The sequence below is a fragment of the Lepidothrix coronata genome, unplaced genomic scaffold (assembly GCF_001604755.1).
Source record: "Lepidothrix coronata isolate B3197 unplaced genomic scaffold, Lepidothrix_coronata-1.0 Scaffold154, whole genome shotgun sequence".
NCBI classification, from domain to species: Eukaryota; Metazoa; Chordata; class Aves; order Passeriformes; family Pipridae; genus Lepidothrix; species Lepidothrix coronata.
The window spans coordinates 859,463-876,879 of record NW_016690334.1 but is presented as its reverse complement, the minus strand read 5'-3'; the positions used below and the strand labels follow the sequence as shown (position 1 = coordinate 876,879).

Below are 17,417 nucleotides of genomic sequence, written 5' to 3'. Positions count from 1 at the left end.
GGTATGTTTGGGGTTTTTTTTCCAAAGTTTGGAAACATTGTTACAGAACATTAAACAAAGTACCAGCACTGAGCCACAAAAAGCTTATGAAAGATTTTGATTTTTTTTTTAGTTGTTTTCATAGGAAAAATTTTATATGCCACATTAAATGGAATACAATGCAAAATAGTGTTCTCTGAAAGACTGGATGGTTTGCAAGTGCTCAAGTATTACCTGAAAGGTGACTGGCACTACATTTTACTGCTGCTTCCAGTAAAACCTGCAGACCTCTAACTTGGAGGCAAAGTCCTCTGATCTGCAATTCAGGCAAAAAGCATCACATGCCCTGGTACAGCAATTGCTGTGTCTCCTCACTCGAGTTCTCACTGGCATTTCTAGAGTGAAGAACACTTTTGTTGAAATATTATTGATACCTTGCAGTTGCTTTTGGCTTTTGAAGGAAGGAGGAGGATCTGCCCACAGAGAATCACCTGGAGATGATAATTTTTGTTTGCTACCAAAACATTATGGTGGAAAACCAGCCAGCTAATAAATGCAAGACCTAAAGACATTACCAGCATTGTCTGGAAGTAGTTCACTTACTGCTGGAGTTTTCTCACTGTTGTAGTCTGACAAAGAGTTTTAAATAAGAGAAGCAAAATGATTCATACACATGTGCTCTCAGCAAACAATACACCAGCAACTAACATAACTTTACCCATATGCCTAAGGCAGATCTTGATAATATCAAGTGTACTTGACTTAGATGCCTTTGAAAACGTCACCCTAAGTGGCTTGAAAGCTTAATTCCCACTTTCTAAAGTGACTTCAAGCTCTAAATCACATGGATAAATCCCAAAATTGCAGCCTTAGTTAGCTGTGCTCTCCTTACTCTTCAGTGGCTAATATAAACACACAAAGACCCTATCTGACACTTCATCTAAAAATTAATCCTAATTGCTTTCTGGGCAGCTGCACAAACAGCCAGTTTTACCCAGTTTCAGTTACCTCTTAGTCTTTTTTTTCCCCTCTTCTGTGCTGCTGTCCACAATAGTTCCCTTCATAACACATTTCTCTTCAAGTGCTAATGGCAGCTAATACCATGTGCCAGCTAATGTGAGAGGCTGTCCTGGTTCTTCTCTCTGGGCCACCCTTCCTGTCTTTCCTTTGCAAGTTGTGGGTCTGAAACGTGGAAAACAACAGAGCTACAGAAAGGATTAATAGGAGTTTTCCCAGTTCATTGTGAATTTGGTCCTGTATCACACATGGATCTGCACAAGCAGAAAACACACTTCCAATCTGCTACAGCAGAATCAAATTCAGTGCTAATTGCAACTGGTGTTTTTTCATTGTCTTTGTCCCACCAACCTGAAAACAGAGGGTTTTCTGAAGTTTAAAATAGTGTGAATGGTGAGGTGCCACTGCCACACTGAACCATCCTAAACTATCCCAGTGTAAGGAGTGAAACAACAAATGAGTCTCCAGTGTGATAGAGAAGATTGGACCCCCTCAGTGAGAGCAGGGCAATTCTGGTTCACATTTATTAGCAGTACTAATAATAAACATTTACACTGTGGTAGTGCCTAGAGGCCCTATTTGAAAGCTTGTCTAAAAGTGCTATTGTACCTGGGCACTAAACAGCTCTGAAGTGGCACATCTGTCTGCCAGATGTTTTATTTTCTTAGAAGCTGCCATTTAATAAAGCCTCTTGCTTCCCCTCACGAGCCTTAATAAGAATCTCCAGGAGCTTGGCTTCATTGTCCTTTCAAGGAGAATCTGCAGGTAAAATTGCAATGAAACAAGGCAAGGATGGGATGAGTGAGGGACACCAGGGCAGTGCAGGAGCACCGTGTGAGTTTTAGGTGTGTTTAGTATCTGGCTCTTGCTTTCCAGAGGCCAGAGGGACCAAGGGGACACCTCTCCCCAAAACGGTGCAGGCAGAAGGATTCGCTGCCACACAATGGACACAAAAGCTGGGGGTCCCCTCAGGGCTCAGTGCTTTGGATTTACAGGCGCTACAAACCCACTGTGGGCAGCCAGCAGGTTTGGGCTTGGTGGTCCCTATTGCATCTTTCCTTGAAAGGTTGCACGGGAATAGTGGAGGTTTATCTGCTCATGGCTCAAAGTTTGGTACCTACGGGCGGAAAAATGGTCTGAGAGGGACCTTCCACTTTCTCCTCCTCCTGCCCTCAGAGTGTTGAGCTGTCCCTCCGCTCCTCAGTGCTCAGGAATCGCACAGCTGGAGGGAGCCCCGTGCGGGAATCTTGTTCCTTTGTGAAAGCGGCAGCTGGGAAGCGCCAGCAGGACTTCACCCTTCTCCCCGCTGGTCACCCTGTGTTCCCTGGACCAGATCAGCGTGTGGAATGTAAAAGATCCCTTCACCCTTTCGCTGTGAGACCTACTTACTCCGGCAGACGGATCCGCGGGCGGCTCGGCCGGGCGGAGCGGGGGCACCGTGGGGACACTGCGGGGACACAGCGGGGTTGGACTGCTGGCGCCGCGGGGGCACAGCGGGAACGTTCTGGGAACACTGTGGGGGCACGAAGGGGACGAAGCGGGGACACAACGAGTGTCTGGGGACACAGGGTCAGTGGGGGCACTAAGGGGACACTGTGGGGACGCGGCGCCGACGTCGCGGGGTCTGAGGGAGCCGCCCCCTCACGGAGCCGCCCCCTCACGGCGGCCGCGAGCCCCTCGCGCGCACCGCCCCCTTCCCGCCCCGCGCCGTCACGTGACGGCGGCAGCGCCAATCGCCGCCCGCCTCCCTCCCGCGCGGACGCGTTGCCGGGCAGCGGCCGCGGGGGGGCGCCGTCACCCCCCCCTCCCGCCATGCTGAGGGCGAAGGTGCTGCTGGTGGGGCCGCGCGAGGTGAGCGGGACCCCCGGCAGGGACCCCCCGATAGAGTCCCCCCGACAGGGACCCCCCGGCAGGGACCCCCCGACAGGGACCCTCGGCAGAGACCCCCCGATAGAGTCCCCCCGACAGGGACCCCCCGATAGAGTCCCCCCGACAGGGACCCCCCGACAGGGACCCTCGGCAGAGACCCCCCGATAGAGTCCCCCCGACAGGGACCCCCCCGAGCCCCGCGGGAGCCCTGCGGCAGGAGGGAGGGAAGGAGGGAGGGAGAAGGGCCCGGGGCTGCGCGGGAGGGACAGCGTTTGGGGGGGCTCGGGTGGGCACCGCCGCTGTGGCTGTGGCGCGTTCAATTCCTGCTGGGTGTCTTTCGGCCAGTCTGGGAAGTCGGTGCTGGCGAACTTCGTGTCGGAGAGCACGGAAGGGATCGGCAGCTACAGCCCGACGCAGGGGGTGAGGTGAGCGAGACCCCCGAGCTCTGTGTGCCGACCCCCGAGCTCTGCTGTGCTGCTGCACGGGAGCGTATTTCACCGGGTATCCGTCATTTCCCGCAGGATCCTGGAGTATGAGAAGCCAAACCTGAATGGGAACAGCAAGGGAGCTGGGTGTCGATTCGAGCTGTGGGATTGCAGTGGTGACCAAAAGTAAGCCACATCCTTGGTACTTAACCCTTGATATTTATGTTTACACAGGTTATTCAGACCTCAGGCCTAAAACCAATGGTCTATTTGAGACGAGGAATATTTCTGACTCTTTACCCCAATATATCCTTCTATAGCTTCTGCTGTAAAGCATCTGACATTGGGTACTCTCTGCCATGATCACAGCTGAACTCTGTTTTGCATAATATATGCAAAATATTTACTGAATCTACCAGTAAAGTCCACAGCTCCTGGAATGGAATTACAGGTAAAGGAGACAGTGGCCCACTTGTAATTGCCTTTATCTCCTTGAAGCTGTTATGTGAGTGAACTTCAAACAGTGTATGTATATGATTGAGCCCTAAATTTCCAAAAGATACAATTGAGAAAGGGACAGATCCATTTTTAGGGAAAAAGGTGAAATAAGCACTTGACCAAATAGCAGATTGTCAGCAAACCATGGGACCAAGTAGCATAGTAGGTAAGACAAAGTAGTTGGAATATATAGATCACTGGCAAGATTACTGATCTTATAATTAAAAAAAAAAGCACTTAAATGTCTTTTTGAAGAGGGAAGAAGAAAACTTGAGGAAGTTTGGATGCATGTTTCTGTTGTCCAGCTGTCAATCTTGCCATTTGCTGTTCTTTCAAGGTTTGAAACGTGCTGGCCAGCTCTGATGAAGGACTCTCATGGGGTAATAATAATCTTCAACCCTGAGCTGCCCAGTCACCTGAAAGAAATTGAGATGTGGTACTCCTGCTTCGTGCAGCAGCAGCCACTGCTCGACAGTCAGTGTCTCCTGGTGGCACATCACAAGCCAGGCAGTGCAGAGGACACAGAAAACCTGTCCCTGGGTAAGGAGATGGAAAACTCCACCTGTAACTCGGAGCTTTTCACTGATCTCTGTGTCTTTAAAATTGTTCATAACTTATGGCTTGCAGTTTTCATTTGAGTCTGCCAATTAAAGAACACTCTGCAACACCAGAAATAATTGATCTCAAGGATATTCCTGTTTCACAAAAGGGAAAGTAAAGGCAAGCAAAGTTTCGAGTGGCTTCTCTAAGGTCACACAGTAACTTTGCAGCTGAGCCAGGAATTAGAACTCCTGCCATATTTCCTCATCAGTAGTTGGTTCTTCCATTGGATGGTTTTTTGTTAACTTTTGAGGCCATTTAAGTCTGGATTCTACCAATCAAAAGAACAGGAGCCCTTTGAAATAAGAGGCTAATGATCTCCCTTTTAAAATCAGTGCCTTATATACTGCAAAATTATTTGTGGCTGTTTATATCAGTGAAAACACACGCTCTGGGCAACCTGTTCCAGTGTTCAAACAACTACATATTTGTTACAAGTATTAATATATTAATACATATTTAATATAACTGTATGATTCCATAACTCTGAAGTAATCAAAAAATGTCATATCACTTCAGCAGTAAAACTGTAGTTTGGTACTGAATTGTTTGATTCTGTCTAACTGAATATGACTCCAAAACCAGACTTTAAGCTTTAATAATACTGTTTGAAGAATTTAATTTAGCAGTAAGCTGGATTTGTTTGTAAAGCTGACAAGCTCTGCTGCATTTCTTCTTCATGTTTTGTTTGTGGTATCAAACATTGGGTACTACTGAATCCCAGCTGACTCCAACATGAGCTGTCCCATGACTTCGTGACTATTTCTTTTTTTAAAAGGAATATACTTAATTGTTTTTTATTTACTTTCAAAGCTTACCCGCTGAACAAACTAAAACTAATACATTCCAACTTGGAGGAAGATCCTGAAGATGTTCGGATGGAATTCATGAAATACTTCAGAAGCATTATCACCATAATGAATGAGAGCAGAGAGAGGGAAGAAATGTCAATTATCTCATAACATTAAAAAGAAGTACTGAACAGGGAAGAAAAAACTATAGTTTCCCCCTTGTAAGCCTGTGAATGGGTCCTCACAAGGAGAATTTGCCAGCCTATAAACACTTCAGCCTGGAAAGAAGTGCTGACATCAGGTGAGCTGTGGTGCCAAGGAGAGGGCTGCACATCCAGGAATCTGGGTAACTTTACAGCTGCACTTTGGCATCAGAAGTACAGGAAGGTATTTTTTAATATGTTGGTGTGGACCAAAAGAGAAAGGTTTGGGTCATCCCTCACAGAAGCCCTTTGTGCAGAGGGGTCAGGGAACGAGGCCTGACAGAACAGGAGATTTGTGGAGTTGTGCTGAAGCATCTGAGTAAGGGGCTCATGTTGGCTGGGTTCCTGGGCAAGTTATGCCCTTGGAAGTCAGTACACACTGACTGAATAGAGATCTGAGAGTAGTTGTGGTGTGGAATCCACGTTTTTTTATGTCCTTCCTGCACAGCCGTTGCCTTGGCCTGACAGAGCTGGTTGCAGTCCTTCTCAGGGCTAGGTTTTTCTTCTATTCCAACAAAATACACATGTTGTGAGGACAATGTTTAGGTCCCTCTGGGAGGAAAAGAATTGAAATCTCAGTGTAGTGCAATATTTTGACCTATGTCAGGAGCTCCAACAGAGAAAAAAATAGTTCTGCTTTCTCAAAGGAGGAAAAGCTGTTTCGAAACTTTTATTACTGTTCCCTGTTGCATTAAAATAAGTGGTTTCGTAGATAATTTACTTTGACTTGTTTGGTTTGCACTCATCCCTGTTATTAGTGTGTTTTGCTGTGGAAGACATTTTTTGTAACACTCATTACTAAGGCAATAAAAACATTTTTAAAATGTTCTGTTCGCAAAGGGAAAGTTAATTACAGTTTTGTGAAACTCTTAACAACTTGCTTAATTTTTAGTAAGGAAAACAAGAGATAAACATTTCACCCTACTTAGGTCTAACAAGAGACATTTACAAAAACTTGTCACCAACCCAAACAGCCAAAGAATTGACACCAACACTGAGTAAACAGCCTTTACACAAAGTATGTTATAAACCAGGAAGTACCAGATGTATTTTAGTTCCAGACAACAGGATTGAGAGCTTCTTGGGTTTTCTTCCACGTTAATTAATCTGGTTTTATTATTTTCATAGCTCTTTTCTGAGTGATGAGTGGCCTGTCCTTATGCAGTGGCGTGGGAGGTGAAAAATTAAAAGATCTTAGAACAGCTCCAGGTCATCAAACTCATGGCTACCAATAACACTGTGAACCATACTGAGCTAGGCTCGAGTTTAGAACTGGTTTGCTCAGGTGGGCACTGGGTGTGTGAAGTTGTGTGCACACACAAATAACCTGCACTCTTCTGCTTTTTGGGGGCTTGATGTGCTCACCAAATCTGCCCCAGCTCCTTTCCATCGCCTGCTGGCTCCTGCTCTGCCATTAGAGCTGAAACCTCCTCTTGGTTCTGGGAGGCAAAGAGGGAGGTGGTACTGAAGGAAAACATCAGTGAGAGGAAGGACACCAGGAAAGAAAAAAAGCAAAATAAGCAGTGAAGAGATGAAAAGGTTGGAGGCGAATAGTGGGAGGTTGGCATTTCAACATCCACGTTTTATTTATATGGCTTTGGAACCATCAGGCTTTATGTGCTTGCAATCAGTGTCATAGGGTGGTCTGTTGGAGGCAGTTATTGGAAAATTCACAATCTAACTAAAGAACAGTTTTTTACATGCTGCCTTAGATTACTTTTTCCTTGTTGCCAGCTGTGTGGTGCTGGAGCCAATTTTTAAAATATATTGCCTTAATAAATTCAGTTTTTCCCAACAGCAACATTGTGATACGCACTGGTAAAAGACTGGTGTGAAACCCAGCAAATATTTTATTTGGAATGTAAAACAGTGTTTGGGTGATTCCAGGGTTGAAAAGTCAATGAACTCTCCTGTTCACCACCTTGCTTCATATAATATGTTAATCATGAGCTTACTTTAATCTCAAATAAAGGATGTAAATTACAGGTGTCTTTATACTGCAACACACTGTTCATTAGAGAAGAAAAATAAGAAAGACAGATCCATAGACTTGACTTTGTATCATCCAAAAAGGTCATAATATGCAATAAATGGGGAACATCATTCGTAAAATCTGGCCAAGAGAGTAATTTCTGTCACTGCTGAAGAACAGAGTAAACACACACTCATGCAAAATTAATCCTTAGTACTGGAGAAGAGAAAGTATTTATTCAGAAGTATCTTTCAATAATGATTTATGAAACAGGCCATCAGAACCACCTACTTAGAAGGGAGGTATGAGAATGCCAGCTGAGCAGAGTTAGGTCTCTGTCTGCCCTTCCCAACCCGCCCTTTTGTGCTGTCAGTCTGCAGAGCCCCCAAGGACGCCCCATCCCAGAGTTACTCCTTGGGGTGTGCAGGTCTGTCTGTGTGCCTGAAGCCATGTGGTTGGGAAGTGACTGTCCTGTGCTCTGTCCATGCTTTTTGAGAGGCCAAAGAACTGCTCAGAAAAGTGTAAAGGAAAGTGGGAGCACGTGGAAATCAGCCACAAGTTCCACGGCAGTCGGCTGGCAAGGCACGGGTTTAACCACGAGTAGGAACAATTCAGGAGCAGAAGGGGACAGCAAGTTTGCAGCAAAAGCACTCTGTTTTACTCTTCCACACTGAGGACCTGCCCACCATGCTGGGAAGTTTGGAAAGGCTTTTTTGGATGGACTTTCCAAGAAGGGGAAGGGAAGGCAGAGAACTAGGGAAGCCTGCCAACTTCTCCAGACACATGTGGCCTTCTCTAGGTGTCCTCAGGCTCTCAGTGTCCCCTTCGTGTCCCCTTCTCATCCTGGCAGCAGCCACGGGCCCCAAACCCCTGCTCTGGATCAACTGCACAAACTGGGAGTCTCCAAGTTCCCTGTCCTTTCTGTGGATCCTTGACCACACTGGAATTCAGTAGCTATTTGTTCCAGTGGCTTTTCTGTGATCACCTGCACTGTCATGCTTTGGGGAACTGAGGCCGGAATGAGGGGCATAGAACATTTTAAATATTAATTAATTAATTCAAACACATTCAGCCTCCACAGTGCAGAATCCAAAGACTCCAGGATATGCCAACTGTGCAGTGAGAAAACAAGCCATTACTTCAACAGGAATTATTGAGGTGCAACATTATTTTGTCACTTGGCATTAAATATTGATAATCCTGACATCTTACATCCCTTTATTTAGGATGTACTGAAATTATTTTCAAAGTTTTATTGCTGTGTAGCTTCAAAAAACTTTATAGCTATTGGTGAGCTCTACTCGAGTTCACACTTGTCTCCCATGAAAGCACTTGGTCCATCATTCCTTTGGACAGTTGACCTGCCTGGACATGGAGTCAGCATGGAAATTTGATGGGGAGCAGTCTGAATGAGAACTGTGCAGGGCTAGAAATGCAGAATTTTAAGACTTCAGGTTTATATCTATAAAGTTGAAGACCATGGCTACCCTGCAGGCTGGTGATTCAAGACATTTAAGCTCTTCAGTTAAGGGTTTGCTCTTACAAGCTCTTTTCTGCACACCCAGAACATAATGAAGCCAAAAACTGCTTGGGATGACGAAAACAGTCACAGATGTGTGACTTTTTTACAACTCAGCTCTGGGAGTAGCAGCAAAGCTGAATGAAACACATTTGGACCTTACCAAAAAAATGCAGCTTTCTTTTCAAGTCAGCTATTTTGAAGGCCAGGCCTTTGGTCCCAGTTGCTCTCAGCAGCATTGTTCCAATGGACACAATAGACAGAAGAAATCCCACGTTCCCGTTTCCATTATTGCGCTGCCAAGTGACTCGAGGGAGTCACAGAGGCCACCACCCTGCACAGTGTCCATCCAGGCTGGGGGTTTGCACCCTCAGTTTCAAATCTGCAGGGTGCTGACATGGAGCTGCTTTAGGAAGCATCTTCCAGGTGTGGATTTTCACACTGATCCATCTTATGTTATTCACTTAGGACAAGATTCCCCCCTGAGTGACTGAGGTTTGCGTAACTAAACACCTCTGAAAGGCACCTGCTTGGAATTTGCTGAGAGTTCGTCCTCTGAAAATCATTTCTTCATAACCAGGAGTATCTGAAACCTCTCACCTCGTGCTGTAATCACCAGGATGATGGAACTGGCTTGTGCAACCCACGCTCACAAAGCTACACTAAACCAGGCAAAGGCCACTCAATGAGACAAGAAGAAAGAAACAATTGTATTGTTTTTTCACTCTTGTGGCAAACAGGCTCTCTCGGCGTCCTCGACAGCCCGAGAGGAACGAGGGCTCGCACACTTCGATGTAGGGTGCAAAATGGAACACTTTATTAACGTGGCTCCTGCCTTTTATGGGGCAGGAGCAGAACTTGCTGGAACAAGGGGAGCAATTGGGAAGGAGCAAGGGCGGAGTACGTAAACTGGGACATATAAGGAGAACAAGGGGAGGAGCATATCTATGCTCCAAGTTGAAGGCATAAAATAGGGGTACAATGAAAGAGAATAAACACATTTTCTCAAAAACTGGATCCCAAGACACTCTAGTAACACAGGGAGAGAAGGCATTTGCTTGATTTCTGCAAATATAACCCAAAGAAAGAAAATTAACTGTATTTACTTGGACATAAGATAACAGGAGGAGGGATGCTGTTGCTGGATCATTCTAAGGTACACAAACCTAAATATAAAGCCCTCTTGTCATCTTTGTCATCTGCTCCTTTTGCTTGTTCTCCCCCCACCCTTCAATTGTGTGAGGAAGTAACTGGACCTTGAACACAAGGTGACCTTGTATTTAAGCTCTTCTTTTTCTTTTGCCCTGAAAGAGACAAAAAGCAGAGGAAACCTAATACTCACATTCTGTTTGTGTATAATCTAAACTAAAAGACAGCTTTGGCACATTAATATATGTGAACAAAGCAGCCACTAATAACTCTAGTCTGGAAATTGAAGAAGGTTTCTAACAGAGTGGGAAAAACCTGGTTTCAGAACAGTGCTTAATTAACAGTTTGTGATAGACTTTTGCTGAACTTGATCCTTCTGGTCCCTCTTATGAAAACAAGAGGCTTATTTCTCATTATTCATGCAGGTATTTTTCTACAGAGGTGACAGTGAACCAGAACATCAGCTCTAAATTTCCTTGAACTTTGAGAAGTTTGGATTCTGACTCATACTCACCAGCTGGAGATCAGTTGAAGACATAGGCTGTATTTACACATATGCAGAGGAAATAAAGCAATTTTGAAGGCTTTAAGAAGAAAAGTAACACAAGTTCCCTCACGTGAGTCTCACTTGGGAGAGTGCTGTCTGAGGATGGGCACTGGCTTTTGCTTGCATAACTCTCAGACAGAAACAAAACTTGCCACATGTTTTGCTGAGTTCTATTGTCTCTTCCTCCCTTTATAAGAAAATTAAAGCCCATTTCTCTCCTAGTTCCATGAAATCTATCTGAATCCTGGTAACATGTCTCTGAGAATTTGCTCAGAGGGAATAACAGACAAGGGTACACCCTCCATTGCTATGTTACTGCTCCATGAGTTCCAGACAAAAGCATTTCTTGTGGTTTGGCAGCAGCCATCTATGCCTAAAACCCTGGGATTGCATTGTTCTTCACATGCCAAAAGTTGATTTAGTACCTACAGGCACAGAATGCAGGCTTTATCTTTTTAGGAAGGATCTTCAGGCTTTCTAGACTGCTGGGGTCACCTCTCACAGCCAGCAACACCATTTGGGGGAGTCACACCAAGGTGGACTGTGAAGAACAGGCCCTCAAAGATGCAAAAGGTCTGCCCTGCAATGAATATTCCCAGATTTTTATCCTGACCTAGGTTAAATGGTAATACTCCAGAAACCGAGCAACTGACTGCCAGGCCCATCATAATAACTCTGAATCATTAAATAAAGATACATCTTCAGGAAAAAATATTGGTAAGGCTCCAAAATAGTTCTGCTGTGTTTGGAATTCTAATAATGGTCGGCAAGCTTAACTGGAGGTTCCAATGATTCAAAGGTCTTGCAATCTTGCTTATCTGTAGCTCAGATAATGAGCCTGGGACCCAAACAGAGCTATTAGGAGGCCCTTCTTCTGCTTGGAATGGTGTATCTTTACTTTTAAAGCAGATCATTAAAAGTAATGTCTAATGAAAACTCCATCTGTTTTCCATTGAGCAGACACTTGGCTTTTTTATTTTTTATTTCTAAGGTTGGGTGAAGGTTTGCAGCACACAGGGCTGACACTGTCACACTGTAACAGGACAAGCCAGCCCTTGAAGCAGTTCCTTTGTCCAGGGAAGTTAAATATTGGGTATATCTCGATCTATTAACACCAAGCTAACCTTTTAGACCTTTCATTTCTTTCCTCTACAGGAACTGGAGAGAGATGCACAAATATGAAATGCAGTGTAATAAATCCTAAGTCACACAGACCTGCACAGGACTGAACCTACAGACCATAAAGGTTATTTTACAAAGCATTAGCAATAAAAGCAGAGACTTGCCACTCTGTTCTCCTCTACTCAGCTAAGTGGGAATTTCTGAGGCCTGTGAAGACACAGGGTCTATGACACAAAGTTGGGTAGTTGTGATCTCTGCAACGCTCCTACAGTTTTCTATAACATGAACCCACAGAAGCCAAGCAGATGCATGTGCAGTTTCCATTGCTAAATAATTCATTTGCCAGTCCCAGAAAAACCTGGGAGTATTAGACATACAAACATTTTATGCTAAGTGCTGTTGAAGCCTCGTTTCCAACAGATTTGTGTAGATTTTCTGTCCTCTTGGAAGGGTCTTCTTTCCTTATTCCCTATACAGACATGGCTACCTACAGGAATGAACTTTTTAGGAAAGAAGAACAAGAACATAGAACAACACAGAACAAGAGCAAACATGCATAAACTGATTATGGAAATTAAAGGGTTTCTTCCTATCAAAGGAAGTAAATTCTGGAGCAAACACCCAAAGAAAGTGGGAAACTGGGAGGATAGGAGGGATGACAAAGAGAAAGGAGCATATTTTTGAATAGCACATCCTGTTTTATGAAAAAGACTGGGAACTTGGCTCTCTGCAGAAGCAGAAGACTGGACTCAGCAACACAAAAGATCATTTTCAATTCTAGGTTTCCTTTCTCCCTTTCCAAACCAGAACTGTGAGAATTCTAAAGGAAAAATAATGTTCTTTCTCTGCACTTGCCTGTGCAAACATGTAAGTTAAAATCCATGTCACCTCTTTCCCCTGCTCCGGCAAGGACAATAAAAAGCAATGTCATCTCTTGTGTGGCCCATAATAAGTATAAATTAATGATGGTTTTATATCTATTCAGTGTGGCAAACAAGTCTCATATTTCACACAGCTTTATAAATAAAGCATATCTTATATGATTGATCACTAATAAAAAAATAGAATCAAGCAGGTAAAATAGAAGGACGAAGTAATAAAAGATTGCTTCTTACCTGTTGCTTTTGTAAAGAAAATGAGACTCATGTTTATGTTTGTTTATATGAGTTGGCTCCAAATAACTCTGGAACTGGTTCATAATTCCCACTCGAATTTTAAATACTTGTGATATTTAATTCCTGCAAGTTTTGTGAAAGTAGGCAGCCAAGTCAAGACAGATTACTCATCTCTCATTGAAGAAACAGGCTAAAATGAACTCAATCCCCATTAAACATCAGAGAATTTATGCAGAAACACAATCCAAGATATAAATCCGTAGGAAAAAAATATTTCACTGTTTGCAGAACTACTTGTATTGAATGAGATCACAGAGATATAACATCAGTATGACAGAATCTAATCACCACTCCACAAACATTTTGGAAACAAGTCAGCAACCACATCTGCTTCACCAGAACCAGAGCCTCATGTGACAGGAAGCTTATTAGAGACCCTGTCTCTCATTATTTTGTTTTTCCTTATAACTTCCCAGCATGAATATTCAATATTGCAAAATAAAGCAGCTTCCTTCACAGACCGTCCAGAATGGAGACAGAAATTGTGTCAGACATTCCAGATCCTGAAGAAATGGGTGCCTGTGGAGCTATGGATTTCTACCAGCAAAACATCTGGCACAAAACAACATTAAAACATGAATAACTTGCTTCTCTTTCGTCTCAACATTGGTGTGAGGCAAGAACAACTCCTCTGAAGTTTGGTTGATGTATCAAGCCTGAAAACAAAACAAAAAGAGAAGAAAATCAGCCCTTTAAACACAGCAAGACATCTTAAAGGAATATAACTCAAAATATCTTATTTTCTCAATAGCATAAAATGTTACACTGTGAGACAATTTTCTTGGTTACTACTCAGGAAGGAGTTGCTTCAGAATACTCTGAATGCAATTTAGGGATTCCCATTTGGTGTTCTTTCATGGCTTTGGTCATAGTTCTGGGAGTCAGAGCCTCTGAGCAGGGAAATTTGGTAAAATTTGGAGGTAAAAACACCACTCACACGAGCAGCTAAAAACACCACTCATGCAAATCTGCCCAAGAGTGGAGCCAAATATCCAAAGGGTATTTGGGAGCTCTGGGTACTCAGCTGAAACACTTCCTGAAGTGCAAGGAGTCCATCTCAAACACTCTAAATTAGGTGTCCATGTGCCTCAGCACCTGATTCGCCTCTGCAGTCCCAGTTCTTGATGTGAAAACCACGTGAGCCTGCCCTTCCTCGCTGTTCCCAGCAGTGGGATGTGTTTGGGGAGGCTGGGGCTGTGGAATGTGTTGCAGGACTGAAGGATGGGCACCTCCATCTGCTGTGTGGTGTCAGTCACACGACACCCCAACGGCTCCGTCTTCCTTCCTCACTCTTCAAATCTGCAGGAGTTGTTCTTGCCCACAAAGCAGGACTGGCAGAGGGATGTGGCAGTGCTGAGCAGTGGGAGAGCAATAATTTCCCCTGGCAGGGAGGTCTTGCATGCCCACATCAGGGCCCTGTGGTGGGCAGGCATGTTTTATACACACAAAAGCTCTCTAAGAGGGTTACACTCTCAGGCAATATCTTCCCAAAGTCTCTGGATAATCACTCTTTCTTCTTTCTCCCTCACCTTGAGGACAGATAAAAAGCCTTTCAGGGAGATCTTAAGTCAGCATTGCCATTTCAACCCCACAGATGTCAAAGTGATTTTTATACTCTTTCTGCTCAACTAATTGCCAAGCCCCAACAAAGGCACTTTAATGGGTTGCACCAGGCCATAAACCATCATCTATTGGCCCTAGGAACAAGGAAGGAAGAGAGGGAATGTAAAGCTGGAACAAAGCACAGACCCAGAGCAGGTCCAAACTGATTTATCCCAAGATTTGATACCAGATGTTCTATTCAGACACCTTTAACAGAGCTCCACAGAACACTAAATGCTTCTCATTTTTTCAGTATTCAACCCACTCCATCTGGGCACTTCTGCCACAGGGCACTAACAAAACACTGCTCAATATTAATCAAAGAAGTGAGTTTTGCTCTGCAAGTTCAATATAAAAACAGTAAGAGCAAACACATGTGAAGCTGAACACAACAGAGGAGTTGTCTTGTATTACAGCATTTCCATACTGTGCCCAAAGTCTGATTTTAGGGAGAACATGTTAGTGACAAATTACCACAAATATTGTGCTAAACTGCAGCACTCTGTATCTCTGATTAATAAATATCCAGTTCATAATATGCCAAACTCCTGTTTCCTTGTTTACACAGAGTTTCCATACACTGTTGCACAGCTACCACTCCATGGAAAAGCTGCATGCTTTTTCTTGGACATCTTTTTGGGTATCACTTCTTTACAGATAACATTAATTTCTGCCTGTGCCCACTTTTAGCCCCAAGGACTCCTTGTTCTTCAATTAGTTCCTTCTCTCTAGCCCACCAACAGCCTGTAGCCATATGTAGTAAGAATTACTATTACTTATGGCCCACATGTGTGCAAAATCTTTTTCCAAATAATTTTTATTCTCGAAATCCAGGACTACTCACATTTGACAAGCCATACAAGGCTGTTGGGACTGGGCAGTGGCAGCTGAGGTCACTTCTCCCTTATTTTCTCAGCTGCCAGCACACCTTCCTAGTCTCTCTTTGCTGATTCAGTTCTGCAAAGGGGAAGGATTGCAGGATCTGGCCCGATTTTCTCTCTCTGCAGCAGCTCCTTTCCATCATGGATTTAATTACCTGCTTTTCTTAACCGGCTCCATCTATTGCCACCTCTTCTTCCTCCTCCCTTGCATCTTTTGCTCCCTAAATCATCAATAACTCCACTCAGACTACAGCTCTAGCTTAAAAGATGGGATCTTCCAGGTTGCCTCCTGTCCTCCTGAAAGGCTGACCGCTTTGCCAGACTTCCCTTCCAAGTTCCTTCTGTAAGCGTCTGTATTTTATTAAATCCTCGTGCACCCCACCACGTGTAGCTGGACTGTGGGATGTGCAGAGCTGCCTTTGTCCCAGCGCCATCGAGTTCCTGTGTGTTTACTCCGCTCAGGCACTGGATGGTGCTCTTGGCACTTCCATGGCGGAAAAGCGCTTTCCAAGCAATCCCTCTTCTCCTGAGAACTGTAAAAATTCCCCCGGGTCAGATAGTGTTGCACGTCTAAGCCTCTAAATCCCGCGGGAAGGGCATGTTTTGACTACACAATGTAGCTGAAATTGCAGTGGAAGAAGCTCAGCCAGGTAAGGACAAATGCCAAATGAAATGTCACTGCCTGTGACACACAAATCCACGGAGTAGGGGCTTTCACATCCCTCCTCAAATATTTTATTTGCTAATTGGTTCCTTATCAATGCTCCCCATGGCAACGAGAGAGATTTAAGTGGCATAAAGTGGGCTGAGTGACATTATGTCTGCATGTAAATGTGACTGGGATTGTGCACGGAGGAGATGATCCGAGGGAGGTTAAAAACGTAATGTGAAACCTCCTGTGGTCTCAGAGGGGAAAGGAGCTTCTTGATGCTGCCTGAGTGGTGCAAGAGCCAGGCAGGGAAGCTATCTCAGCAGCAAACATTTTTGAGAGAATCAAACTGAGATTCTCTAGAAAACGAGTTTGTTTGATCTTTTCACCTGCTCAGAAATATTCATTTTACAACAGATGTTTGTCTTCAGCTACTTTTCATAGAAGGTCAGAAGTATTTTTGGTATTTTTTAAAGGTGGGATGAATAAGGAAAGGAAATGCACTTCATGACAAAAGAAAGCTATAGGGAGGTAGGAGATAACATGTCCAGGTTTTTTCCTTCCTGTTGCTGATTTTTGTGTATCCCCAGGGAAATCAGGCTTTGTCTCTGGGTCTGCTCAGCCTGTAAATCCAAGATAATTCCCTCTCTTCTGACTCTACTAAAAGGCTCTTTCTCCCGTGGAAGGTGCCACAGAAAAACAAAATATTTTGTGTGTCTGCATCTAAGGGACATAGGTCTGGAAAAGGCACTCCAGTGAAATAAAGAGGCAAATAGAGAGACCACTGTAACACTTAGGAGAAATCAGGGAAAATAGGGAATAAAAGGATTCATAAGGATGGGATGGCATCGATGAGAAACAGCTGGACCATATGGGGGTACCCACTGACCTAAGATGTGGGATTTTAACTTGTACTGACAACTATTTGGCTGGACCACCTCTGGATATACAGGAATTGGCAGAGCCTCAGAAAAGGCTCAGGAATCACTGTGGAGTCCCACCTGGAGGAAGGCCTTGAGCTACACTTTTGGAGCTTCCAGTAATCCCACCTGGATTCAACTGTTCAAAAGGTGGGCTTGTTCAGCTGAAGGACTTGCAAAGATGTGGTGATCCTCTGAAATCCTGTGGCGTCTCTTCAGCTGCCTGGTCTGCTCTTTACACAAAGATTTCTTGGGTATTGTTCTTCTAAATGTCTCCAAAGGCAGTTCTGAGAGGGACAAACTGAGGGTTAACAGTGGCTGGATGAATAAAACACTCCAAAATGAGCACTGCTGCTGAAGCCTTAACAGGGAAATCTTTTGGCTACACCACTTAATATGACCCACATGGGACAACGAATTTTATGGTACTTGCAACACTCCCTCCTTCTCTTGGCAAGTGGGCATTGCAAACCATTACAATTTATGGGATATCTGATCT

At 44.2% G+C, this 17,417-nt stretch overlaps 2 protein-coding genes and 1 long non-coding RNA gene across 5 annotated transcripts in view; 1 reads left to right on the top strand and 2 right to left on the bottom strand.

Moving 5' to 3' along the window:
* The window catches only part of COL26A1 (collagen type XXVI alpha 1 chain), a 181,065-nt gene extending 179,990 nt beyond the window's left edge, over positions 1 to 1,075 (bottom strand). The window contains exon 1 of the mRNA XM_017828947.1: positions 988 to 1,075. The gene's annotated coding sequence lies outside the window, so the exon portion shown is untranslated. The remainder of the gene's footprint in view (positions 1 to 987) is intronic.
* A 1,669-nt stretch (positions 1,076 to 2,744) lies between these two features.
* Positions 2,745 to 7,365, top strand: IFT22 (intraflagellar transport 22). 3 transcript variants are annotated; one of them, XM_017828903.1, is made up of 5 exons: positions 2,745 to 2,847; positions 3,211 to 3,290; positions 3,387 to 3,476; positions 4,126 to 4,328; positions 5,202 to 7,365. In XM_017828903.1, exons 1-5 carry the CDS (start codon positions 2,809 to 2,811, stop codon positions 5,348 to 5,350), a joined length of 561 nt encoding a protein of 186 aa, XP_017684392.1. In that variant the 5' UTR covers positions 2,745 to 2,808; the 3' UTR covers positions 5,351 to 7,365. The 3 variants fall into 3 exon arrangements, with proteins under 3 accessions (XP_017684392.1, XP_017684395.1, XP_017684393.1); XM_017828906.1 differs by lacking the exons at positions 3,211 to 3,290; positions 3,387 to 3,476 and adding an exon at positions 3,525 to 3,741 and having other exon boundaries at positions 2,765 to 2,847; XM_017828904.1 differs by lacking the exon at positions 3,211 to 3,290 and having other exon boundaries at positions 2,797 to 2,847.
* A 2,151-nt stretch (positions 7,366 to 9,516) lies between these two features.
* On the bottom strand, positions 9,517 to 17,201 carry LOC108504215. The gene is made up of 3 exons (XR_001877040.1): positions 17,048 to 17,201; positions 10,040 to 13,522; positions 9,517 to 9,938 (listed from the first exon to the last, which is right to left on the bottom strand). It is a non-coding gene; the product is annotated as an uncharacterized LOC108504215 (long non-coding RNA).
* Positions 17,202 to 17,417: the final 216 nt, after the last annotated feature.

What these genes read in the sequence shown, in the direction of transcription:
- IFT22 (XM_017828903.1), top strand. Translation starts at nt 2,809, where the DNA reads ATGCTGAGGGCGAAGGTGCTGCTGGTGGGGCCGCGCGAG. An exon ending in GATTGCAGTGGTGACCAAAA is followed by an intron (nt 3,477 to 4,125) that starts GTAAGCCACATC and finishes TGTTCTTTCAAG; the next exon opens with GTTTGAAACGTGCTGGCCAG. An exon ending in CACAGAAAACCTGTCCCTGG is followed by an intron (nt 4,329 to 5,201) that starts GTAAGGAGATGG and finishes TTACTTTCAAAG; the next exon opens with CTTACCCGCTGAACAAACTA.